Genomic DNA, 22,109 nt, shown 5'->3' on the forward strand with positions numbered 1-22,109 from the left:
TCGACAAAATACCCAGGCGGTCGCAGGGTAATTTCCAGGTATACACGGGTTCTCGCGAAATTCCCGGCATTTTGCCGATTCGGCCTAAAATTTGGCTGATTTGGGGCCCAAACCAAGAATAAATAAATAAAATATCTTTAGTTCCAAAACCCGGACGTGCCTCCACCTACACTCTCAGGTTGCACCAACCAAACACAAGTCACAAGAAGCAGAAGGGCACTTAGAGAGACAACACATAACAGAGCGCTTCTCTCTCTCTGTTGTGCGAGGCGTGAACCGCGCCATTCGCTCTCACCTAGCAACCCTGTCTGCACGTCTCGCGCGCGCGTGAACAGGGCTCCAGGCCCCAAATGACGTGTGAGTGTTAGAGTTGTTTGGTATTGCTAAAAATCTCTCTTAGAGAGAGCCCTCTCTCCCAACCAAACAACCTCCCTCAGAGATTTTCATGCCTCAGACCAAGGAACTCGAGTTGCAAAAATGGACCAAACACCCTCTGGCTCCTTTCTCATGTCTGGAATAGGAAAAAAGAAAAGCGTGCGCTGGAGAACCCTTGCGTGGCATCCCACCTCTCCGATTCGCCTGTGTCTTTTCGACCGATCTCGCACGAGGGACAAATGTTCAAGGTGCAGCACTACGAGGGCGAGCGAGGTGCGGAGCGGATGGTGCGCGTGGAGTCTGCCAACGGCAGCGTGCAGTACTACGAGGGCGAGCAAGGTGCGGAGCGGATGGTGCGCATGGCGACTGCCGATGGCAGCATGCAGCACTACGAGGGCGAGCGAGGTGCAGAGCGGAAGGTGCGGACGGAGATGCCCGACGGCAGCGTGGCGTACAACGCTTTCTTCGGCGCCAAGTGGTTCGGCGCAACGCAGAGGGGGGCGGCCAAGAAGGAGCAGGCCGAGGCGAAGGCGGCGGAGGAGAAGGCGGCGAAAGAGAACGCGGAGCCGCAGAAGGCGGCTGCCGAGAAGGCGATCGCCGATAAGGCGGCGGCTGCCAAGGCCAAGGAGAACGCGGAGAAGGCGTCGCGCGAGGCCGCCGAGGCCAAGGCGGTCGCGAAGAGCGTCGCCAAGAAGCCCGTCTCCCGCTCCACGAAGATGGTCGGCCAGCTCGTGCTGCTGGTTGGCCTCGCCGTCGCCGCGTTCGGCCTCGGCCTGGGCGACCTCCTCAGCGCGCCACCGCCGCCACCCGCGGCCAAGGCTGACTTCGAGCCGCTCACCGCGGCGACCGGCCTGGTCAAGCGCGTGGGCACCGACCGCAAGATTCAGACGATGATCGCCGCCACCGCCGCCACCGCGCTGCTGCGCCCCGCCGTGTCGGCCGTCGCCGCCGTGCCCGCCGTTGGCGGTGCCGTGGGCGGCGCGGCGGGCGCCGTGGGCGGTGCCGTCTCCGGCGCCGTCGCGGCCATCCGCGGCCACAGCCTCGGCGCCAAGACCGTGCAGGTCGCCGCGCCCGCCGCGGGCGGCCTCGGCCCCGCGGTCACCGGCGCCGTGTCCGGGTGGCTCGCGGGCGGCGCGGCACAGCGCGCAGCGGCGGCGGCGGCGGCCAAGGCCGCGACGGGCGCGGCGACGGGCGGCGTGATCGGCGGCGCGGCGGGCTACGCCGCGCACCCCGTGGCCAAGCCTGCGCTGGCGGTGGGCGCCGCGGCGGCCAACCTGGCAGCTCCGCTCTTCGCGGGCGCCGCGACGGCGGTGAAGGCGGCGGCGGCCACCAAGACGGCCGCCGGCGCGGCGGCGGGCGTCGTCGGCACGGGCGCCGCCGTGGGCGCGCAGCAGCTCGCGGCCGGCGCGCTCGGCCTGTTCGCGAGCGCCGCGACGGCGGTGAAGGCGGCGGCGGCCACCAAGACTGCCGCCGGCGCGGCGGCGGGCGTCGTCGGCTCGGGCGCGGCCGTGGGCGCGCAGCAGCTCGCGGCCGGCGCGCTCGGCCGCGGCGCGGCGGCGCAGGCGGCAAAGGTGGCGGCGGGCGCGGCGGTGGCCGGCGCGGCCCTCACCGCCCCGCCCGTGGCCGTCGCTGCGGGCGCCGTTGGCGCCGCGAGCGCGGTGGTGGGTCGCACGGCGGCGACCTTTGGCGCCAAGTGGCTCGCGGGGGGCGCGGCACAGCGCGCAGCGGCGGCGGCGGCGGCCAAGGTGGCGGCGAAGGCCGCGACGGGCGGCGCGATTGGCGGCGCGGTGGGCTACGTCGCGCTCCTTCTGTCCAAGCCTGCGCTGGCGGTGGGCGCCGCGGCGGCCAACCTGGCAGCTCCGCTGTTTGCGGGCGCCGCGACGGCGGTGAAGGCGGCGGCGGCCACCAAGACGGCCGCCGGCGCGGCGGCGGGCGTCGTCGGCACGGGCGCCGCCGTGGGCGCGCAGCAGCTCGCGGCCGGCGCGCTCGGCCTGTTCGCGAGCGCCGCGACGGCGGTGAAGGCGGTGGCGGCCACCAAGACTGCCGCCGGCGCGGCGGCGGGCGTCGTCGGCACGGGCGCGGCCGCGGGCGCGCAGCAGCTCGCGGCCGGCGCGCTCGGCCGCGGCGCGGCGGCGCAGGCGGCAAAGGTGGCGGCGGGCGCGGCGGTGGCCGGCGCGGCCCTCACCGCCCCGCCCGTGGCCGTCGCTGCAGGCGCCGTTGGCGCCGCGAGCGCGGTGGTGGGTCGCACGGCGGCGACCTTTGGCGCCAAGTGGCTCGCGGGGGGCGCGGCAGAGCGCGCAGCGGCGGCGGCGGCGGCCAAGGTGGCGGCGAAGGCCGCGACGGGCGCGGCGACGGGCGGCGCGATCGGCGGCGCGGTGGGCTACGTCGCGCTCCTTCTGTCCAAGCCCGTCGCGTGGGTGGCAGGACTCTTCTAGGCGGCGGCAAACTGAGCGCACCAGATGCTGTGGAGTATGCCAACGGCCTCCGCGAACCTTGCACCGGAGGGTTCTCTAAGGACGAGGGCGGGGGCAGAGAGGAGATGTCGTGCACGGCCTCGCCGGAACACATGAGGTGCTTGCACAGGAGGTCTACGGTGTAGGGGTACAACGGCTGCTTCATTCTGATGTCTCCTCATGCCATGTCTCCCCATGTCTCCCCATGTCTCCCCATGTCTCCCCATGTCTCCCCATGTCTCCCCATGTCTCCCAGTCTTCTGGCAGGAAGAACGGATAATACCTCAGGCGCTACGTTTTTTCGGGACACTGTGTGCTTGTATATGTAGCATGCAGATTGCACTTTGCAGTGAGCACTGCACGCGGACTCTCTCTCAAATGCTAATGTACAGGTATGCAGAATTCTACGAAGCCCCCGTGCCCGTCGCACTCTCAGCATGCCCCGACGGCGCAGGTCTCGAGACAGCACGGCCACCTTTTGGGCGCCATGATGGACTCGTCGACGACAAACTCCTTCCCGAGAAACACGCTGTCGAGGAATGCGATCACTGGGCGGTGCGGTTCGCCAAAGGCCTCGGCGGCCAACGCGGTGTGCTGGGACACCCCGAGGACTCGGTTACCGAGGCAAGGGAGCGTGAACGGATACCACCAGGAGGTGGCCTTGGTCAGTGGCATGGATAGATCGAGCGCAGAGTCCTTGAGCGTCACTAGACGTGCGCCGCCCCCTGCGAGCTCCGACATCGTGTATGTGGCTGCTTTCATGATGTCGCCCTCGGAGGTCACCCAGAGGGATGGGACGGAGAGAGCCTTGACGCGGCGGCGGTTCAAAGGGTGCCAGGTCCGCGTGGTGATCGAAAAGTACGTCGGCAGCGCGGGGCTCACAAAGACACACGCCTGAAACTCACCCGGCGCGGCCATTCCGGTGAAATTGACCGCCTCCACGCCGCCCATTGAGTGACCCATCACAGCAACCTTGCGGAGATCGCCGCGCGCGAGGGGGGACGAGCCCTTTGCAGCCTCCTCCTCGACCCACGCGTGGGCCGCCAGGAGATGCTTGCCGTCTGTGATCCGCGAGCCGGGAGCCGTGCAAAAGCAGCAAAGGGCGCACGTGGTGCCGCAGCAGCCATACGATACGGAGTTTGCGCGCTCGGGCATGACCACGAGGTACCCGGCGTTCGCGATCCGCTGTGCCATGAACGCATGGCCCGCTGCGTCCACCTGGTGCCCGTGCTGGAACAAGACAACTGGCAGGCCGGAGCCTTCCCTCGGCGCAAATACTGCAAACCGGAGGTCCTTGCCAGGCACGGCCTCGTACAATGCGGGTTTGGGTTCGCAACCGCGCTCAATGTTCAGATTCTCGGGCGTTGCGACTGCGAGGTCGATGTGAGTGGACTCCATGCGCGGAATGCTGCGCGGATAGCCGGTGAGCGGTGTATTTCACCACGGACTGGATGACAGGGATGGACGATTGCCGGAAATCCCGTTCTAGGCTCTCGGCAGGGTCTCGGAAGTGTCTCTGCACCGGGCCGGCCGTCGCCCCCCCAACGCCCTTTGCACGCAGCGCGTTCCACTCCCCGAAGCGCGCGCCGTGGAAGAGGGCGGCCTATCTGCGGAGCGAGCAGGCGGCGCTGAGGCCGCAAAGGGGGGGGGGGGGGCATTAATTAGAAGGGCCGAGAGGTGGCATTCTCGAGCATCTAGGCCGCCCTTGCCCCTTCCTCGCCAGCGAGGCGTACCCCACCGGCTCGAGCTCTAGGGTCGGATCGACGCGGCAGATCGAGGCGTGGCCTCCGCGCGCACGCACGAGCTGCCGCCGCCCTCGCCTAGCCAAGAAAACGCGGCGCTCAAAAAAGAAAACGGTGGGTTGCCACGAGCCGCGCGCCGCCCTCGCCTAAAACGAAAACGCGGCGATCAAAAAAGAAAACGGACCCGGCCACGAGCTCCTCGAGCCCCTCCGGCTGTCGCGCCGAGCGCGCCTGCAACGAAAACTTGCGGGCGTGAGAGAGAGAGAGTTTTGTGGGACGAGCGGCGCGGGCTTCTGCTGCTCAATGAGGCCTGAACAAGAAGGTCTGCGATCCCAAGAGAGGTGGGACGAGCGGCTCGGGCCTCTGCTGCTTCGGAGGCCAGGAGTGGTGCAGGACGCGAGCGCGGCGCAAGCAGAGTGAAGCCGTCGGGGCGGAGGCGCGGCGGGGCCCGCTCGCCACGCACCGCCTCGCCGCGCAGCAGCCGCAGCAGCGCCTCGGTCATCGGCTCCGCGGCCGCGGAAACGGCCGCCGCCGCGCCGCCGTCGCCGCCGTCGTCGTCGCGAAGCTTGAAGACGCGGCGTCGACTTGCCAAAGACGAGCGAGCGGCCGGCGGCGCAGCAGTCTCGCTGTCTCGGGCCCCTCTCGAGGATTTCAGAAATCCGAGCCCCAGGCTGTTCTTCACCTTCCTACCTACCTACCTATGACAGCACACCATACACACATACGGGAAACTCCTCGCGTGGTCTACGTTTTCTGCGCCTCTTCCGCCTGGTCTCTCGTGGACGGCAACCCCGACCGGACCCCGCTAAGCGCCTGCGCCAAGCGCGCGTCTTCTTCGCCTTGCGCGGTGCCCTGTCCGCCTCCCGGGTTCATCAGCCTTCCGGAGCCTCCAGCGACGCCCGCGCGCTCGCCCGAGAACATGATCTGCAGAATCTTGCGCTCCCCGCGGTAAAACTCGACCGGCGTCGTCGAGTGCGCAAAGTAGCCATTGTCCCACACGATGAGGTCGCCCGCCTCCCACTGATGCGCATAGACGCGCGGGCCAAACTCGGTCGGGCGAGTGGGCAGCAGCGAGTCCGGATCGAGAGGCGCGACGCTCACCGGCGCGCCCAAGCCCGCCGACAGCAGCTCGTGGGCGATTCGCTGGCTCGCCTCGTGCTCGTAGCCCACGAAGTGGTCCAAATTCTTTGGCGAGAGCTGCAGGGCGCGTCGGCCGTGCACGTCGATCGCGGCGGGGACCGGCTGCGAGGCGCCGAGCTCCCACGTCGGCTTGCGCCGCAGAGCGGGCCGAGCGAGGCGCGTGCCTGTCGCGTTCATGCGCAGGCCGCACTCGGCGTCCAGCCACGCCGGCCCGCCCGCCGAATACCGCGCCGAGTAGACCACGCGAAGCGACTCGGCGAGCGCCTGTTGCTCTGGCGAGAGCGCCTCGTGCATCTCGATCGCGTTGGCGAAGAGGGTCTCGGCGCCGGCGGCCGGTGCAGTCTCGCAGTACAGGATGGTCAGATCCGACGCGTCGACGTGCCACTCGTATCCCATCCGGCACAGCATCGAGTCTTTGACCGTTCCCAACGCCCGCACCATTGGCAAGCCCGGCTGGCCACCGCCGTCCACTTCAAACTGGATGGCGCGGACCGGATCGAAGAGCGCGCCCGGCGCCGCAAACTGGCTCGCAAAGGCCACCAGCTCTCTCGCGCGCTCCTCGCTCGGCCGCTGGCCTCGGATAATCAGCATGCCGTGTGTTTTGATTGCGTCCCTCATGAAGTGCGCTACCGATTCCGGCACCGCGTCTTCGAAGCTGGTGCTGCCTTGCTCCTCCGGAAGGATGAGCGCGCCAAGGTCAAATCCATGGACCACTGCGCCGCCGGTGGGCAGCGGAGTCGCGGTGGGCAGCGGAGTCGCGGTGGGCAGCGGAGTCGCGGTGGGCGGCGTCGTGCGGCGTCGCTTGCTGCTGCGGTCTGACGACATATTCCCCTTGACTCGCGTTAGTGCCAGTGCGCGCGAGTCCCGTGCCCCCCACACACACACTATATACCGGGCTCGGGCGCTGGTTGGGATTCGCCGTCGGAGAAGAAGAAAAAATCTTCGGTTCACGACACCAATTTCTTAATTTGAAGAATTCTGTCCGAGGGGTGGCCGTGTTCGAGGAGTACAGGCGCCAGGCAGCTGCTGAGGGCCGTGCAGCAGCAGAGGCAGCGGCGGAGGCGGAGATGGAGGAGGAGGAGCCCGAAACGGGCAGCGGGGAGGCTGCGGCATTGGCCGCGCCCCTGCGCGGCCTGGCGTCTGCGCCAGGCTGCGCTGGCACAACGGACAGGGTCACTTCTTTTTCCGACACTCTCCGCCCCGCCTGCAGCGCGACAACGGCTTCATCATCTTCATCAGCGGCCTTCATCCATGCCTACCGGCCTCCTGACCCTTTGAGTGTCGGGCCTTGCGGCGTGATATGCGCCCGCGGATACGCCACAATCTGGCCCGCCGGATACGACGAACCCTGCCTCCTCGATGGGGCAGCGATTCGGCTGCTGGCGTCGGCGATGGCGACAGTGCGGGCGTATGAGGACATCGAGGCGCGTCGCGGCCGGGATGGTGGCGATGTCCGGGACGTGCGCTGCTGCCGGGACGTGCGCTCCTGGGCGGAAGTCTGCGCGGCGGCTCGCGAGAGGGAGTTCAAGATCTTGGCTCGCGATTCGGTTCGCGCGGCGGCGGCTCGCGCGGCGGCTCGCGCGGCGGCGGCTCGCGCGGCGGCGGAGGCGGCGGCAGAGGTGGCTGAGGCGGCGAAGGAGGAGGAGCCCGAAACGGGCAGCGGGGAGGCTGCGGCATTGGCCGCGCCCCTGCGCGGCCTGGCGTCTGCGCCAGGCTGCGCTGGCACAACGGACAGGGTCACTTCTTTTTTCGACACTCTCCGCCCCGCTTGCAACGCGACAACGGCTTCATCACCTTCATCATCCTCGACATCCATCGCCGGTGCGGCGGCCGGCGAGGCCGCGGCGGCGGCGCCGGCGTTGACCAAGAGCGCTAGGAAGCGGCTCAAGGAGAAGGCGAGGAAGGGGCGGCGCGCTGCAGAGGCGGCGGGCGAGCCGGAGGTGGCGCCATCGCCGGCGCCGCCGCCGGTGTTCAAGACGCTCAGGGAGAAGAAGGCGGCTCAGGCGTCAGCGGAGGGCTGGGCGGCGGAGGTGGCGAGGGCCGAGGAGCTCTACGAGGAGCTGCGCGAGCGCGCGCCCCAGCACTGCCGCCGTGGCGGCAAGTGGGCGCGCGAGAAGTTCTCGTGATGGCGGTGCAGGGAGAGTTCCCGCGCGCGAGAGGGGCAGGCGTTCCCAAGGGGACGGTCCTGTGCCTCGGCAGGGTGCTCGACGCGCACGATGAGCAGGATGACGCGGAGGGTGGGCACCGGGACTGGGAGGAGGACCCGCTCGGGTTCGACACCAACCCGATGCTGCTCCGCGCCATGTGCATGGCGTTCGAGTGAACGCCGTGCAGGCAGCCTGTGCCTTTTGGTGTACCGCGTCCTGTGCCCCCGAGTTCATTTAAAGGCCTACTTTGGCTCTTGGGCGGCCGCCCTCAAACCCGTACGGGTTGTGTCAGCGCCGCGCGCGCCCCCAATGCCGGGCTCTGCGCCGGGTATTTCGGGCGCCGAGAGTGGCCTGGCCCCGGGCCCACCCCCGGAGGCCGATGGCGACATGCACCGCGACCCATTCCGCCTCCTGGAGGCTGCTCTCGGACGTTCAAGCGGCGCCAGCCAGCGGCTCGGCCGCGCATCCTTCACACACGCCGCCACGACCGGGATGAGAGGGACCAGTGTCGAGTCATGGTACGAGCTGCATGTGAGGGGCGGCTGTGGACACAGCAGGCCCACCAGAAGGGCGTCAAAGCTTGCCGTCGGCGTGCTGTCGTGGCGACAGCCCGAGACAGCTGCAGAGGAGCCGAGTGCAGTGGCGAGCCAGAGGCTACCTAGGTCACCAAGTGGTAGCCCTTGCCCATTCTGAGCAGGGCTGTGCTTTGGTGGGGTTGTGCTTGAGCATGTGTGAAGTGGGAGTGGGTGCCGGCGGTGTCTGTGGGTGAAACGGGCGTGTATGAGGCCGTAAGAGCAGTGGTATGAGCCAGAGTGGGCTTCATCACCCAAAATAAGGACGCTTTGGGAGAGCTCAGACTTGATACCGATGGGACTGGGCCAGGAGAGCGACAGAGAAGGCGAGGTGGTGAGCTGGGAAGCCGCTTCGTCGGCACCTGGACGTGTCGCGATGAACTGCCAAAAGGCACCTTTCGAGGATATTGCTCAAGACTTCGCGAGACAAGCCCTCACAATTATGTGTGCACATACTGGCCCAGGCCCATCAGTAGCACGTCTGAGCCGTCCCAGACCGCACTTACCTTGGGTCTGCAAGCTCACACTGGCTCGTGATGCCACGGAGAGGGCTCGAGATTGTCTTCGGCGGACCCCATCCGAGGCGATTCCGAGGGCATTCCGGAGGTCATTATCGGCGCCACCGACCGTGAAAAACATCGTCCCGCAGCCCTCATGCACCAGACGCATGGATGCAGTCATAATATGTAGGCCTTGTCTCCCGAAGTCTTGAGCAATAGCCGCAAAAGGTGCTTTTTGGCACTTGCATCGCGACACGGTCACACGCGGACGCTCCAGCCTCTCAGCTCACCACCTCGCCTTCTCTGTCGCCCTCCTGGCCCAGGCCCATCAGTAGCACGTCTGAGCCGTCCCAGACCGCACTTATCTTGGGTCTGCAAGCTCACACCGGCTCGTGATGCCACGGAGAGGGCTCGAGATTGTCTTCGGCGGACCCCATCCGAGGCGATTGCGAGGGCTTTCCGGAGGCCATCACCGGCGCCACCGACCGTGAAATGTCTCGTCCCGCAGCCCTCATGCACCAGGCGCATGGATGCAGTCATAATATGTAGGCCTTGTCTCCCGAAGTCTTGAGCAATAGCCGCAAAAGGTGCTTTTTGGCAGTTCATCGCGACACGTCCAGGTGCCGACGAAGCGGCTTCCCAGCTCACCACCTCGCCTTCTCTGTCGCTCTCCTGGCCCAGGCCCATCGGTATCAAGTCTGAGCTCTCCCAAACCGTCCTTATTTTGGGTGATGAAGCCCACTCTGGCTCATACCACGGCTCTTACGGCCTCATACACGCCCGTTTCACCCACAGACACCGCCGGCACGCACTCCCACTTCACACATGCTCAAGCACAACCCCACCAAAGCACAGCCCTGCTCAGAGTAGTCGTGAACCACCCTTTGGCAGCCGTGGAAGCCCCACAGCCGCTGCTTCTCTCGACTCCTCTCAATGCGTGTCGTACACCACCCCACGAAAGCCCACCGAAAGAGCACTGGTGCTCTCCGCGTGCGCCACCGATGTGATTGTGCAACGTCAGCCACCTCGCCGGAGGTAGTTGCGACTGGGGACACCGAAAGCTCGACGCTCGAGCACGTGTGGCAAAGTTTTGCGACACCCTGCGACTCGACCCCCGAGGGCTGCCGGCCGCCGACAGCAATACCGAGACCGGATTGCGCAGCGAGTTCGGTCTGAATGTGCCCAGGGCCAGCCCGTGGACCGGTACGGACGGCAGGTACCCATGGGACCGCTGCGGCGGTTTTGGGAGGCGCCACGAGTCCCAATGACGCACGGCCGGCGCACTTCCCCAAGCCTGAAGTAGGCCTTTATTAAATAAACCTTCTGTCCGAGGTCCAAACCACACCGCCGCTCGCGCCGCCTCGCCGCCGCCGCCGCCGCCGCCGCACGCTGCCCCCTCACCGACCTGCCCCTTGAGCTTCTCGCGCGCGTCATCTCCCGCTGCGACCCCGCCGACATCGCTCGCGTCGCGGCCGTCTCGCTGCTCTTTCACGCCTCGCTTGCGGTGGAGGCCATCCGCTTGTGGGCGCAAGAGCGCGGCTTCGAGCTGCCGGCGCAGCCAGAGGGCGAGGGCTGCGCCGTGCGGTGGCTGTGCTTCGCTGCGTTGCTGTGCGAGGCCACCCCGCCGGTGAGGGCGGCGGCAGGCCAGCGGCACAGCCTTTTCATCGATGGCGAGGGGCGGCTCTCGTCGTGCGGCTCAGCGCCGCCCTACGCTCCAGGGCTACTCGGCCACGGCGAGGGCGTGACGCAGCTCAACACGCCGACACGCCTCACTTCCCCGCTGGGCGGCGAGCGTGCCGTGAGCGTGTCGGCTGGAGCACTCCACAGCCTCGCCCTCACCGCCGGCGGCGCTGCCTGGAGCTGGGGCAGTGGAGTCTACGGCCGGTTGGGCCACGGCGACGTGCAGGCCCAGCTGCTGCCAAAGAAGGTCGAGGCCTTTGATGGCCAGCGCGTCGTCGCTGTGTCGGCTGGGAACGGTCACAGCCTCGCCCTCACCGCCGACGGCGCTGTCTGGAGCTGGGGCGGTGGAGGCGGCGGCCGGTTGGGCCACGGCGACATGCAGATGCAGCTGCTGCCCGAGAAGGTCGACGCCTTTGACCAGTGTGTCGTTGCTCTGTCGGCTGGAGGATACCACAGCCTCGCCATCACCGCCGACAGTGCCCTCTGGAGCTGGGGCGGTGGAGGCGACGGCCAGCTGGGCCACGGCGATCACCAGCGCCAGCTGCTGCCGAAGAAGGTCGAGGCCTTTGGGGGCCAGCGCGTCGTCGCAGTGTCGGCGGGAGGGTCTCACAGCCTCGCCCTCACCGCCGACGGCGCGGTCTGGAGCTGGGGCAATGGCTTGTATGGCAGGCTGGGCCACGGCGACCAGCAGATCCAGCTGCTGCCGAAGAAGGTCGAGGCCTTTGCAGGGCGGCGCGTTGTCACCGTGTCGGCTGGAGTGTACCACAGCCTCGCCCTCACCGCCGACAGCGCTGTCTGGAGCTGGGGCTGGGGAGCTTATGGCCAGCTGGGCCACGGCGACGAGCAGAACCAGCTGCTGCCGAAGAAGGTCGAGGCCTTTGCAGGGCGGCGCGTTGTCGCTGTGTCGGCTGGAGTGTACCACCGCCTCGCCCTCACCGGCGACGGCGCAGTCTTTACCTGGGGCGGGGGCGAGCGCGGCTGCCTAGGCCACGGAGAGGACCTGTCGAACCAGCTGCTGCCCAAGAAGGTCGAGGTGTGGGCGCCGGGGCAGTGAAGAGAAGGGCGAAAGGGTGCAAGGCTCTGTTGCCGCGTTGTGTTGCCGCGTTGCCCACGTGCCTGCGACTGTATCGCCACCTGCGGCGTATGCGAGAGTTGCGAGAGGCGAATCCGGGACGGAAGAGATTGATGCACGGTCCACTGTCTCCTGGTGGCACCTCTTCACTCTAATCTCTCTAGGCCGCGGGCTGTGATGTGTGGGGCGCCCGAGACCCCGAGCCCGACAGACATGAATGCCCCGAGACATGAAGAGTTGTGTGGGACGAGCGAGCTCCCCACCACTGCCCCGCACCACGCTTGGCAGCGGTTTCAATCGGACACTCTCTCACTCGGCCCTCACCGCCCACCCTGGATTGCTGGCGCGGGCTAAACCTAAAGAAAAGGACAGCGTAGTGCCATTTCACTGTGGCACAGCCCGCGTTACAAAGCCTTGATTTGACCATTTGCGCAAAAAGGTACCTCTCGGTGCCTTCCAGAGGCAGCTGCGACCACGCCGAGTAGACGGCGGCACACAGCAGGTGGCGCGGTGTGCCGCCGTCCACTCGGCGGGGTCGCAGCTGCCTCTGCGCGTCCTGGGGATGTACCTTTGTCGCGCGCCGGAGACGGCTCGACGCCGCTGAGATCGGAGATCAAGCTCTGACAGGTCGCACGTCGCTCCTTTGACGCCGACGTGACTCACCCGTGCAGATCACATCAGGACACGGTCTCGACGCGCTCGGTACGACGCCTGCGACCCGTCTCTGGTCAGGTGGCACGACGCTCATCGCGCCTACCAGCGCTGCCGTGCAGGTTGCCACGACGAGGTCGAGCACGCTTCTATACGCTCGCCGAGCCTTCCTTTCCATCCCATTAGGCAGCCTGGGAACGGTGGCGGCCAGAGGCAAAGCCTACGAGGGTGGTGGAACCACATGTCACGGCTACTGCCGGCTCGACCCCACGATAGCCTCCGAAGGCTGACTTTGCGGCACCATCATCGGACGATGTCGACGAGTTGGGTCGCTCTCGCGGTAGCCAGATGACCCCCCATACTAGTATCATCGGCCATGGCCGCAGGAAGCGCGGGGGAGGGCGCTGGGAGCAACACGGAGCTCCGTTGGAGACGTTTTCAAGATTAGCGTGTCAGAGTGAAATGGCACTAGCCACAATCAAACCAGCCCAGGGCGGATGGTGGTGCTGGTGGTGACCTTACCTCTCCTTACCTTAAAACAAAAAAAGAGGAACTTACAGCAAGTGCATCAGTGATCAACAGATGTCCGGCCCGATGGTCATCTTTGGCCAACCTCCTCCTGCGCAGCCCCCGAGGGCGCACCGCTCGCTCTCGCCGCCGCTATCCCGCCCACCAGCAATGGCAGCAACGCCTCGGCCACGCGGACCCCGTCGACGGCGGCCGACACGATCCCGCCCGCGTAGCCGGCTCCCTCGCCGGCCGGGAAGAGGCCGCGCAAACCGAGCGCCTATGTTGGTTGATTTCGGCTGATCTCGGGGGGAGAGTTCGGTGCGGAAAGAGGTGCGCACGACCCTCGCGCCTCGCACGTCTCGTGGTCGCGTGACACCTGCAAGTGCAACCGAAGTGGAGCGAGGGAAGCCGTGATACAGCCAACGAGTAGCTAGGGAGCAGCCGAGTGGCAGCCGAAATGCAGCCGAGGTACAGCCGAGGTACAGCCGAGGTACATTCGAGGTACAGCCGAGGTACATTCGAGGTACAGCCGAGGTACATTCGAGATACAGCCGAGATACAGCCGAGATACAAACGAGGTGGCGCCTGGACTGGCGCCGACGTGCGCGTCTCTACGCCGTGCAGCAGCGCCGCCTGGCCGTCGAAGCCTACCGGACGTGTCCAGGACACGTCCCAAAAACCGCGCGGCGTATGTGCGGCGGCTCCGACCCCGGCGTCCCAACCAGGGAACGAGGCGGCGAAAGCTCGCATCCCGTCGCGCAACGCTGCCGTGAGCGGCGGCGGGTAGAGCTCGTGCAGCGGCGCCGCGGCGACGCCTATAATCTCGCGCAATCTCGGGGCCATCTCGGGGCCATCTCGGGGCCATCTCGGGGGGGAGGGTATAATCTCACGCAATCTCGGGGCCATCGGGCCATCGCGGGCCATCTCGGGTGTATGTGTGTGGGTGTGGGTGTGGGTGTGTGTGTGGGGGGGGGGGGGGGGGGGCTTTTACCCAACCGCCGCGTGGGGTCCCCCCCAACCCGTACCAAGAAGGAGGGAGCGGCTCCCTCGAAAGCCCGCCCTCCAAAAAATCCCTCCCCCCCTTCCCCCGGGAGGGGAAGCCGCCCCCCCCCATTGGCGCCGCCCGGGGCTTCATTGGCTTTTGGAAACCCAAACCCGCGAGGGCCGGCGGCAGAGCGCCCTCCCCGAACGGCAAACCGGCGGAAGGCGGGGTTCCGCCACCGCCCGCCACACTACCGCCGCCCGCCGCCGCACTACCGCCGCCCGCCGCACTACCGCCGCCCGCCGCACCGCCGGCCGCCGCACCGCCGGCCGCCGCCGCACCGTTGCCGCCCGCCGCGCTGCCACTGCCTGCCGCGCCGTCGCCGCCCCACTCCCCGTCGCCGGCCGCATCCTCCCCATCGCCGCCCCCTTCCCCGCCGCCGCCCGCCGCGCCATCGCCGCCCGCCGCGCCGCCGCGTCCGTCCTCCGGAGCGTGCAAGTACGGCGCGAAGTCGCCGAAGCGCTCGCCGACAGAGACGACCTAGAAAGTCCCTGGAAGGTTCCTAGAAGGTTCCTAGAAAGTCGCCGAACCGCGCTTGACGGAGACGGCCACGGCGGAGTTCGCCCACTTGGAGCCTACGCGCTGAAGGCACCAACATCGGGGCGGTACGACGGGGTTGTGCAGGGCAGAGCGCTGTGTGAAGACGAGAAGAGGGAACGGCGCGTGTCCTCTCGAGCGCTGGTTGGAGCACAAGAAATGCGTATCCGGCGTCTAAGACTTTGGGGCCTCGGTTCGAGTACGACATGCCGTTGATGCAGAGCCTGCGTGGTGAAGTACCATACCTCCAGAGTATCGAACCCAGTGTGGGTTCAGTCCCGTGGGCGGTGCGGTATCTCCAGTGCAGGGCCTGCGTGGTGAAGTGTGCATTCCTCAGGGCGTGAAGACGGTCTTGTGCAGCGTCTTCAGAGCACCGCGTGGAGACACGACGGGTGCGAATGCAGTGAACACAGCTGAACACGGCCGAATACAGTTGACTGCGTGTCCTCTCGAGCGCTGGTTGGGAGGCAAGAATCCGCGTCTTCCGCTTCTGGGGCGCAGCGCCGGCCCTCCTCGAGCGACGTCGGGACGATTTGCCCGCCGGGGCACATGCAGAAGGAAAAGACACCTAGAAAGTTCCGAGAACGTTCCAGAACGTTCCTGGAAGGTCGCGGGCCATGCAGAAGGAAAAGACACCGCGCGTCGACGCCGCCGCTCCCTCCGCTCCGTCGGCGGCGTCAGCGGCGGCGGCGACGCGGGTGGCGGCACCGCCGCTAGCAGTGTTGCTAGCATTGCTGCTGCCACTGCTGCTGCTCGCGCTGCTGCTGCTCGCGCTGCTGCTTGCGCCGGTGGCGACGTTGGCGGCGAGGCGGTACGAGGCGGGTGGCAGCCGCCCTCGCCTGTCAACCATTAACAGTGTCAACCAACTATTGTGCATTAATAGCTGTGAAGGGGCAACCGCAACGGCCTGTTACTCATCAGTCGCCTCAAACGAACTCGCCGTTCGTCACAAGGAGCCGATGGGCAGCAGAGCCCTCGCCCTCCGCTCTTGCAGTGCGCCACCGCGAGCTCCTCGCCGTACTGCGCCGCGTCGACGACGCCTTTGATTCACGGGATGCGCTCAGTAGTCCGTACTGCGACTGAATCCGAGTACTAAATTACTTAACTCCTTGGTTACTGAGAATAACTGAAGACTCGCCTTGCGGATGCTCGATATGGGGAGATATGGGGAGATATGGGGAGATATGGGGAGATACTCGCCTTGCGGGTGCTCGATCCGGAAACCAACCGCAAAGTCCTTCGGCGCCAGCGTCGCCCCGCAGCGCAGCAGCTCCTGGTACAGCTCCCTCGCAGAGTGGCCAGCAGCAAGCACGACCGCGTCGGCAAGGACTCGCTCTCCACTCGCCAGCACCACGCCTAGAAGGTTCCTAGAAGGTTCCTAGAAGGTTCCTAGAAGGTTCCTAGTCGGCAAGGACTCGCTCTCCACTCGCCAGCACCACGCCTGCTACCATATCTCCCCATATCTCCCCATATCTCCCCATATCTCCCCATATCTCTCCACTCGCCAGCACCACGCCTGCTACAGCTGCTCGAGAGTACCCCGAGAGCGCCCGAGAGTACCCGAGATTACCCGCAGGACCACGCCTGCTACGCCGCCGCATCCAACGCCGCCGCCGCCGCCGCCGCCGCCAGCGGCACTGCCCACGCCGCCGCCGCCCTCGGCAGCGCCCTCGCCCTCGGCACCGCCCTCGCCGCCCTTCAGAATGAGCGACTGTACGCGCGCGTCCCAGAGGATGTCGGCTCCCAGCCGCAGCAGCTCGGCGCGGAAGCCTAGAAAAGGAAAAACACATCGCGACCTTGTATTTCTTTTTCTGCCCGCCGCAGCAGCTCGGCGCGGAAGCCTAGAAAAGAAACATCGTCCCCCTTGTATTTCTTTTTTTGCCCGCCGCGGCAGCTCGGCGCGGAGACCCTTGAGCAGCCGCACGAGGTTGTCGGTGCCTGTGATTCACAGCCGACGACTGATGGCTGAAGCCTCTCCAAGCCCTCGAGCGGCCGCACGAGGTGTTGGCAGTACCGAGGTGCGGCTTGCCGTCCAGAAGGATCCTCTCCGGAGCGCCGAACGTGACGAGCGTCTCGAGGACGGTGCGCACCTGGCGACGAGGGTGGGATGATGGGGGTGGGGATGCGGAAGAAATGAATCGAGCGGTCCAACTCTGAGACGAGATGGGATGCAGGGACATGTACATGTGCGTGTGCGTGTGCGTGTGCATGTGCATGTGTGTGTGCGTGCGCATGTGCATGTGCATGTGCGTGTGCGTGTGCATGTGCGTGTGCATGTGCGTGTGCATGTGCATGTGCATGTGCGTGTGCGTGTGCATGTGCGTGTGCGTGTGCGTGTGTGCCTGGCTGGGAGCCGCCTGATTACTTCATCAATTCACCGCTTCGTCACTTAGTTACCCCCACCGAGCGCTCGGGGGACCGTGTGTAGAATAGCAGGGAGTAGCTCATTCGAGTGCGCCGCCGCCCTCACATCTCTCTCAATCTCGTCGCTATCATCACCTCTCTCACCACCATCTCCTCTCCTCTCTCATCACCGCTACAGAGGAGGCTGCGCACCGCCGCCGATATGGGGAGATATGGGGAGATATGGGGAGATATGGGGAGATATGAGGGGATATGGGGAGATATGGGGAGATATGGGGAGATATGGGGAGATATGGGGAGATATGAGGGGATATGGGGAGATATGGGGAGATATGGGGAGATCTGGGGAGATATGGGGAGATATGGGGAGATATGGGGAGATATGGCTGCGCACCGCCGCCGAATTGCGCCCGATCCGAGTCGTGAGCTTGCCGTCGGACCTAGAAGGTTCCAAGAAGGCTCCAAGAAGGCTCGAGAAGGCTCGAGAACGTCGTGAGCCCTGCCGTCGCACCACGTTCCTGCGCCGCCCTCGCCGTAGCAAAAGTTCGACTCCGGGTCGAGCACGCGCCGCTTGATGAGCGCACCTGCTCACGGCGGTCTCCCCATATATCTCCACATATCTCCCCACATCTCCCCATATCTCCCCATATCTCGCGCCTGTTCACGGCGGTCGTCCTCGCCGCCTCTTCTTCCTCGCAGCACGCGCCGCGTGGCGAGCGCGCCGATGGAGCGGCCGCGCTGCTCGACGGGCTTGCCTGATCTCGGGCAATCTCGGCTCATCTCGGGGCCATCTCGAGCGGCGGCGCTGCTCGACCGGCTTGCCTCGTTCGCACAGCGTGACGCGGACGCCTGGTCAAGACCCTCGCCCTTCAAGACCCGAGACTAGTCCGAGATCTGTCCGAGATCTGTCCGAGATCTGCCCGAGATCTGCCCGAGATCTGTCCGAGATCTGCCCGAGATCTGCCCGAGATCTCACCCGCTCGGGCGAGCGTCAAGGCCGCGAAGAGACCGCAAGGGCCGGCGCCGATAACGACGACGTGCCTCCCGCCGCCGACGCCCTCGCCCTCGCCCTCGCCGTCGTCGCCCTCTGCCGGGTCGCGCGGTGGGTCGGGCGGAGGAGAGGCACGCTCCTACCGAGGCGTTCCGGTCGGGGGACCGTCAGTGCGTGTCTCGCGCACTGCAGACAGATCTCGCGGTGGAAGAGACGACGAGCCCTCTCGAGTACTCGAGAGACGGCTCTGAACTCCGCGTCTACGCCTCGAGATCGGGGGAGGTATGTGGAGAGCCTCCCCTTCTACCTAGCCGTCGCCTGCGCCGTGTCTGTCGTGTGAATCGTGCGACCGCCTTTTGTTGTGAACTTCTATCTAGCAGCACGCTCCCCTGCCGCAGGGACGAGCCGGCCTGGCTGCTTCTTGAGCCGCCTCGACTGCTCCTGCGTGAGCGTCACGTCGACGACAAAGGACCAGCGCACCTCGCGCTCGCCGCTGCGCCCGCCGCGGCCGCCGCCGCCGCGCCGCCGCGGCGGCCTCGCGTCGAGAGACTTTCGCACGAGCCGCAGCCTCTCCGGCGGCAGCGCCTCCGGCTCCAGCTTGAGGCGGCGCGCGACCTCCTCGTGCAGCGCCGGCGGCACGAGTGGCGCGTCATTGTACGAGAAGCGACCTTCCTCCTCCTCCTCCGTGCCCACAGCCGGAAGCTCGACGCCGAAGAGGCGCCACTCGTGCTGGCCGCGCATCACGGCGGCAGCTCGCAGGCAAGCGGGTGCGCGGGGCGCTGGGCGAGGAAGCAGCGCCGCCGCCGCGGGCAGCGCTAGCCGCCAGAGCATTTTACGGAGCGTCGAAGGCGCGAAAAAGAATTGCCGCGGCGGTGTTGCAGTGGTTTTTTCCTTTATCTGGCGTCTCAAGCCTCCATGCACCACCTGTGGCAGCGGCTCAGCTCCGGGCATCCTTTCCGCCTCGGCGTCATCGGCTCCTCGGTCCCCATGTCGGGGGGCTGCCAGGCGCGCTACCAGCCGCGCCTCCCACTCGAACCCGCAAGAGGGCGTACGAACCGCGAGCGTCTCGCACTCGTGACACGCAGGCGTCCGACAGACGGCGCCGGGGCTAAATCGCTAAAAGAAAGAAAGCAAGCACACGGACACCCAAGGGAGGGATGGGAGGACGACACGCCGCCACCATACAGGGATTTTAAGGAGAGGGGCGCCTCGTGGCGGCAGGAATTCCTTTTTCCACGCCCCCGGGGCGAGACGCGGCGCCGTTTTTAGCCGCGCGCGGTCTCAGGCAGCCGCGCGCGCCGCCTATCGCTCCTCCTCCTGCCCGCTTGCCGCAGCACCGATGGCACCGACGCAACTGCTCTCTGCCGCTTTCTGCGCCATCGCCTCAGCCGCCACAGCCGTCGCAGTGCCGCCGGCCGCGCCTGCTCCTCCTTCCCCTCCGCCACCGCCGCCACCGCCATCGCAGCTTATGGAGGTGCTCTCCATGTGCATTGTCGTTACGGGCACAACTCAGTACCCCGACTGGCAATCCATCCACACATACTTGATGGCCGCGCTACTGGCAAAGCCATACCCGTGCTTCATACAGCTCACCTCTACCAACGGCTGCGACCTGCCCAACGAGCGGAACCAGACCAGCCGCGTGTGCACTACCAACGAGTGGGGTGGTGAAGCCTGCGACCCCGACGATCTGGTCAGAATCATTCCGGGGTCTGCAGAGCTGGTTGCTTCACGCAGCGACGACAGCAACAGCAAGCGGCTGATCGCCTCAGCAGGCAACGCCGTGTACTCTGTGACCGTCGTTGGTTTCTCCCACCAAGCTCCCGGCGATTCCTCTTTTGCAGAACGGCTTTGCGACGCCTTTGTTGCAGGTGGCTGCGACGACGTGACCGTCCCAGACTGCCAAGACCACATGCGGAGCGTTTGCTACCCGTCATCTCAAGCCGGGCGGTATCTCAACATAGGCTTCATCGGATTCCAATCTCCCCTTAGCCTTGCCGCGATGCAGGTCTTGGATCCCGACTGGCGCGTTCACGCGCCCCCATGGAGTGGGGAAGACATTGCCTGGCTGCTCCTCTGGTTGTCACCAGTCTGGTTGCCAGCGCTTCTGCTCCCAGCCGTCGCCGCGAGGAGGGCGTTCAGACGTACAGCGGTGCTGTTGGAGTTGGAGAGCGCCTTGAGCGAGATTGAGGTGGAGCAGATGCGGAGCCGCTTTCACGAAAAGGAGGTGCGCAAGGCCGTCTGCGTGACGAAATGGATGGCACGCGCGCTGCTTCTGCTCGCCATCGGTCTGGTCCCCTGGCTGCCTGCCTTCGCCCTCCTTCCCGCCGCACTGCCTCTCGCTCGAAGGAAGATTAGCTGCGCCGCGTGGATCACGTCCAGACCCTCACGTAAATTCTGGCTCACGTTCACGAGCGCGGCCGGCTTTTCTTTCTTCGCTTGGCTCCTCGCGAGCTGGAGCCTGCTTGGGGTCGGCAGCGACCGCGAGCTGTACCGCGTCGGGCATTACCGCGATCCCCGCCCTCTGTTTGTTAGCGCATGCCGTCAGCTCTTCAGCGCATCCGACGACGACGGCTATGAGTCGATCGACGGATGGTACTTCCCGTACCGCGGCAAGGTGTGCAGCGTCCTGATGCACGCCATTGAGCCGCAAAATGTGCAGTACCTCGGCTTGACGCTGCTTGCACAGGGGTGCGTCAGCCTGCTCGTTGCTATCCTCTCGCTGGCGTTGCTGCGCAAGGCTGCGGGGTCCAAGGCCTACCCGGGCTGGACCCGCCTTTCATCTTCCTCCTCGTGGTGCGATGCAAGCGTGGACGAGCTGTTGACCGTCACGGCGGAGCGACTCTCCGACCGCTTCGCCGGCGCTGCCAAGGAGCTCGTCGTAGGACAGCCGGAAGAGGCGGCAACAGGTCTATACGGCATCATCGGCTACTCAGAGGCGTACCTTCACGATCGGATGAGGCAGGGCACCGCGGCAATTATCGAGGAGGCGGAGGCGCTCGGCGATCCGGAGGTGCTCGAGAATCTGCGGTATATCCTCAACGCGCCGGCCGGTTCGAGCGACCGCAGGCCACCCCCGCCCTCCCTGCCGCCCTCGCCCCCTCCGCCCTCGCCCCCTCCGCCCTCGCCCCCTCCGTCGCCCTCCCCACCTCTGCCTCCTCCGCCCTCGCAGCTTTCAGAACGGTTGGCGGCGCGATTGTTGGCCGGACGGTTCCAGCCTCGGAGGGCGCGAGGGCATGGTGCTCGCTGATTTTGTGGCGCTGCCGGTGGCTCGCAGAGCGCGGCTGGAGGAGGCGCACGTGGTCGCGTTGCGGCTCTACTCGACCGCCGCCTTCCGCGCGCTCAATGGACCGATGCGCCAGCTCAAAGTGAGCAACTACCGCAAAGGAGAGGACGGACTCCCTCTCCCGCTCGAGCCCCCGCAGCTGGCCGCGCCGCACCCGCAGCCGGCGACAATGGCCTTCATCTACGAGGCGCTCAAGCGGATGCGCGCCGTCGCTGCAGTGACGACGGCCGGCCTCGATGGCATGGAGCTGGAGGAGCTGGTGGAGAGTGGCGAGCTGAGCCTGGACACTTTGCGGCGGGCGCGCGTCAGCGGCGATGGTCGATTGGGCGAAACGGCCGTCGAGGAGTCGCCGGTGCCAGTGTCGGACTCTGGGGAAGCCGAGCGCGCTGCCGCCAACTGCGAAGAGCGCGCCAAACCATGTGACGCAGGAGAGCCCGCTGCGCGTGGCGGTGGGACAGCATTGCTAGCAGCCTTCCGGGCCCTCTGCTCTTCGAAGGCGGCGAAGCCGGCTAAGGCGGGGGAGGGACGTATCCTCTGGCGCGGGATGGGGGACATGCGCGCCTCTTCCCGCTTCCTCGCGATGGGCGGAACCGAGTTTGCTTGCTGCTCCACGACCTCGCGGCTCGAGGTCGCGGCGCGCTACGCGTCCGCCGCCGGCAAGCAGCGCGCCCTGCTTTTCCGGCTCAAAAGCTCGACGTTCATGAACATGGGCGTGGATATTTCGGAGTTCTCCGCCTTCCCGCACGAGAAGGAGTACCTCTACCCGCCCCTCACGTACATGCACCCCTCCGGTGTGACCCACAGGCTAGTGCGCAACGGAGTGACCTTCGACGTCGTGGAGGTTGAGCCGTCCTTCCCTAGCTAGTCGATGTCCTTTACTTCTTCGCATTGTTTTGATGTCAAAGACTTGATGTCAAAGACTTACACTGCTTCGCATTTTCGAGGCGACCTCGAAAGTGGACGCTGAGATTGCTCAGAGATTCTAAATTAAAGTACGTACCGTACGGCTCTCTACGGCGGAGCAGGGACCCGAGGGACCATGTGGAA

General features: G+C 66.3%; 7 protein-coding genes across 7 annotated transcripts; 3 read left to right on the top strand and 4 right to left on the bottom strand.

Annotated features, from left to right (window-relative positions):
- Nucleotides 1-614: 614 nt before the first annotated feature.
- Nucleotides 615-2,810, top strand: EMIHUDRAFT_114012 (hypothetical protein; the record flags this gene model as incomplete). The annotated part of the gene is made up of 1 exon (XM_005781192.1): nt 615-2,810. The coding sequence occupies one exon, from the start codon at nt 615-617 to the stop codon at nt 2,808-2,810; it is 2,196 nt and encodes a 731-aa protein (XP_005781249.1).
- A 450-nt stretch (nt 2,811-3,260) lies between these two features.
- On the bottom strand, nt 3,261-5,072 carry EMIHUDRAFT_234483 (hypothetical protein; the record flags this gene model as incomplete). The annotated part of the gene is made up of 5 exons (XM_005781193.1): nt 3,261-4,121; nt 4,351-4,431; nt 4,567-4,648; nt 4,755-4,801; nt 5,034-5,072. 5 exons carry the CDS (start codon nt 5,070-5,072, stop codon nt 3,261-3,263), a joined length of 1,110 nt encoding a protein of 369 aa, XP_005781250.1.
- A 242-nt stretch (nt 5,073-5,314) lies between these two features.
- EMIHUDRAFT_234484 (hypothetical protein) lies at nt 5,315-6,535 on the bottom strand (the record flags this gene model as incomplete). The annotated part of the gene is made up of 1 exon (XM_005781194.1): nt 5,315-6,535. The coding sequence occupies one exon, from the start codon at nt 6,533-6,535 to the stop codon at nt 5,315-5,317; it is 1,221 nt and encodes a 406-aa protein (XP_005781251.1).
- Nucleotides 6,536-7,101: 566 nt separating this feature from the next.
- On the top strand, nt 7,102-8,033 carry EMIHUDRAFT_234485 (hypothetical protein; the record flags this gene model as incomplete). The annotated part of the gene is made up of 3 exons (XM_005781195.1): nt 7,102-7,257; nt 7,600-7,832; nt 7,910-8,033. 3 exons carry the CDS (start codon nt 7,102-7,104, stop codon nt 8,031-8,033), a joined length of 513 nt encoding a protein of 170 aa, XP_005781252.1.
- A 4,856-nt stretch (nt 8,034-12,889) lies between these two features.
- On the bottom strand, nt 12,890-13,657 carry EMIHUDRAFT_442890 (hypothetical protein). The gene is made up of 4 exons (XM_005781196.1): nt 13,565-13,657; nt 13,418-13,489; nt 13,181-13,218; nt 12,890-13,119 (listed from the first exon to the last, which is right to left on the bottom strand). Exons 1-4 carry the CDS (start codon nt 13,590-13,592, stop codon nt 12,931-12,933), a joined length of 327 nt encoding a protein of 108 aa, XP_005781253.1. The 5' UTR covers nt 13,593-13,657; the 3' UTR covers nt 12,890-12,930.
- Nucleotides 13,658-15,481: 1,824 nt separating this feature from the next.
- On the bottom strand, nt 15,482-18,607 carry EMIHUDRAFT_114013 (hypothetical protein; the record flags this gene model as incomplete). The annotated part of the gene is made up of 8 exons (XM_005781197.1): nt 15,482-15,777; nt 15,982-16,191; nt 16,436-16,511; nt 16,978-17,127; nt 17,180-17,225; nt 17,297-17,369; nt 17,762-17,915; nt 18,257-18,607. 8 exons carry the CDS (start codon nt 18,605-18,607, stop codon nt 15,482-15,484), a joined length of 1,356 nt encoding a protein of 451 aa, XP_005781254.1.
- A 508-nt stretch (nt 18,608-19,115) lies between these two features.
- Nucleotides 19,116-21,927, top strand: EMIHUDRAFT_114014 (hypothetical protein; the record flags this gene model as incomplete). The annotated part of the gene is made up of 3 exons (XM_005781198.1): nt 19,116-19,647; nt 19,741-20,806; nt 20,949-21,927. The coding sequence occupies 3 exons, from the start codon at nt 19,116-19,118 to the stop codon at nt 21,925-21,927; spliced, it is 2,577 nt and encodes an 858-aa protein (XP_005781255.1).
- Nucleotides 21,928-22,109: the final 182 nt, after the last annotated feature.

Source organism: Emiliania huxleyi, assembly GCF_000372725.1.
Source record: "Emiliania huxleyi CCMP1516 chromosome Unknown EMIHUscaffold_205, whole genome shotgun sequence".
In the NCBI taxonomy this organism is placed as follows: domain Eukaryota; phylum Haptophyta; order Isochrysidales; family Noelaerhabdaceae; genus Emiliania; species Emiliania huxleyi.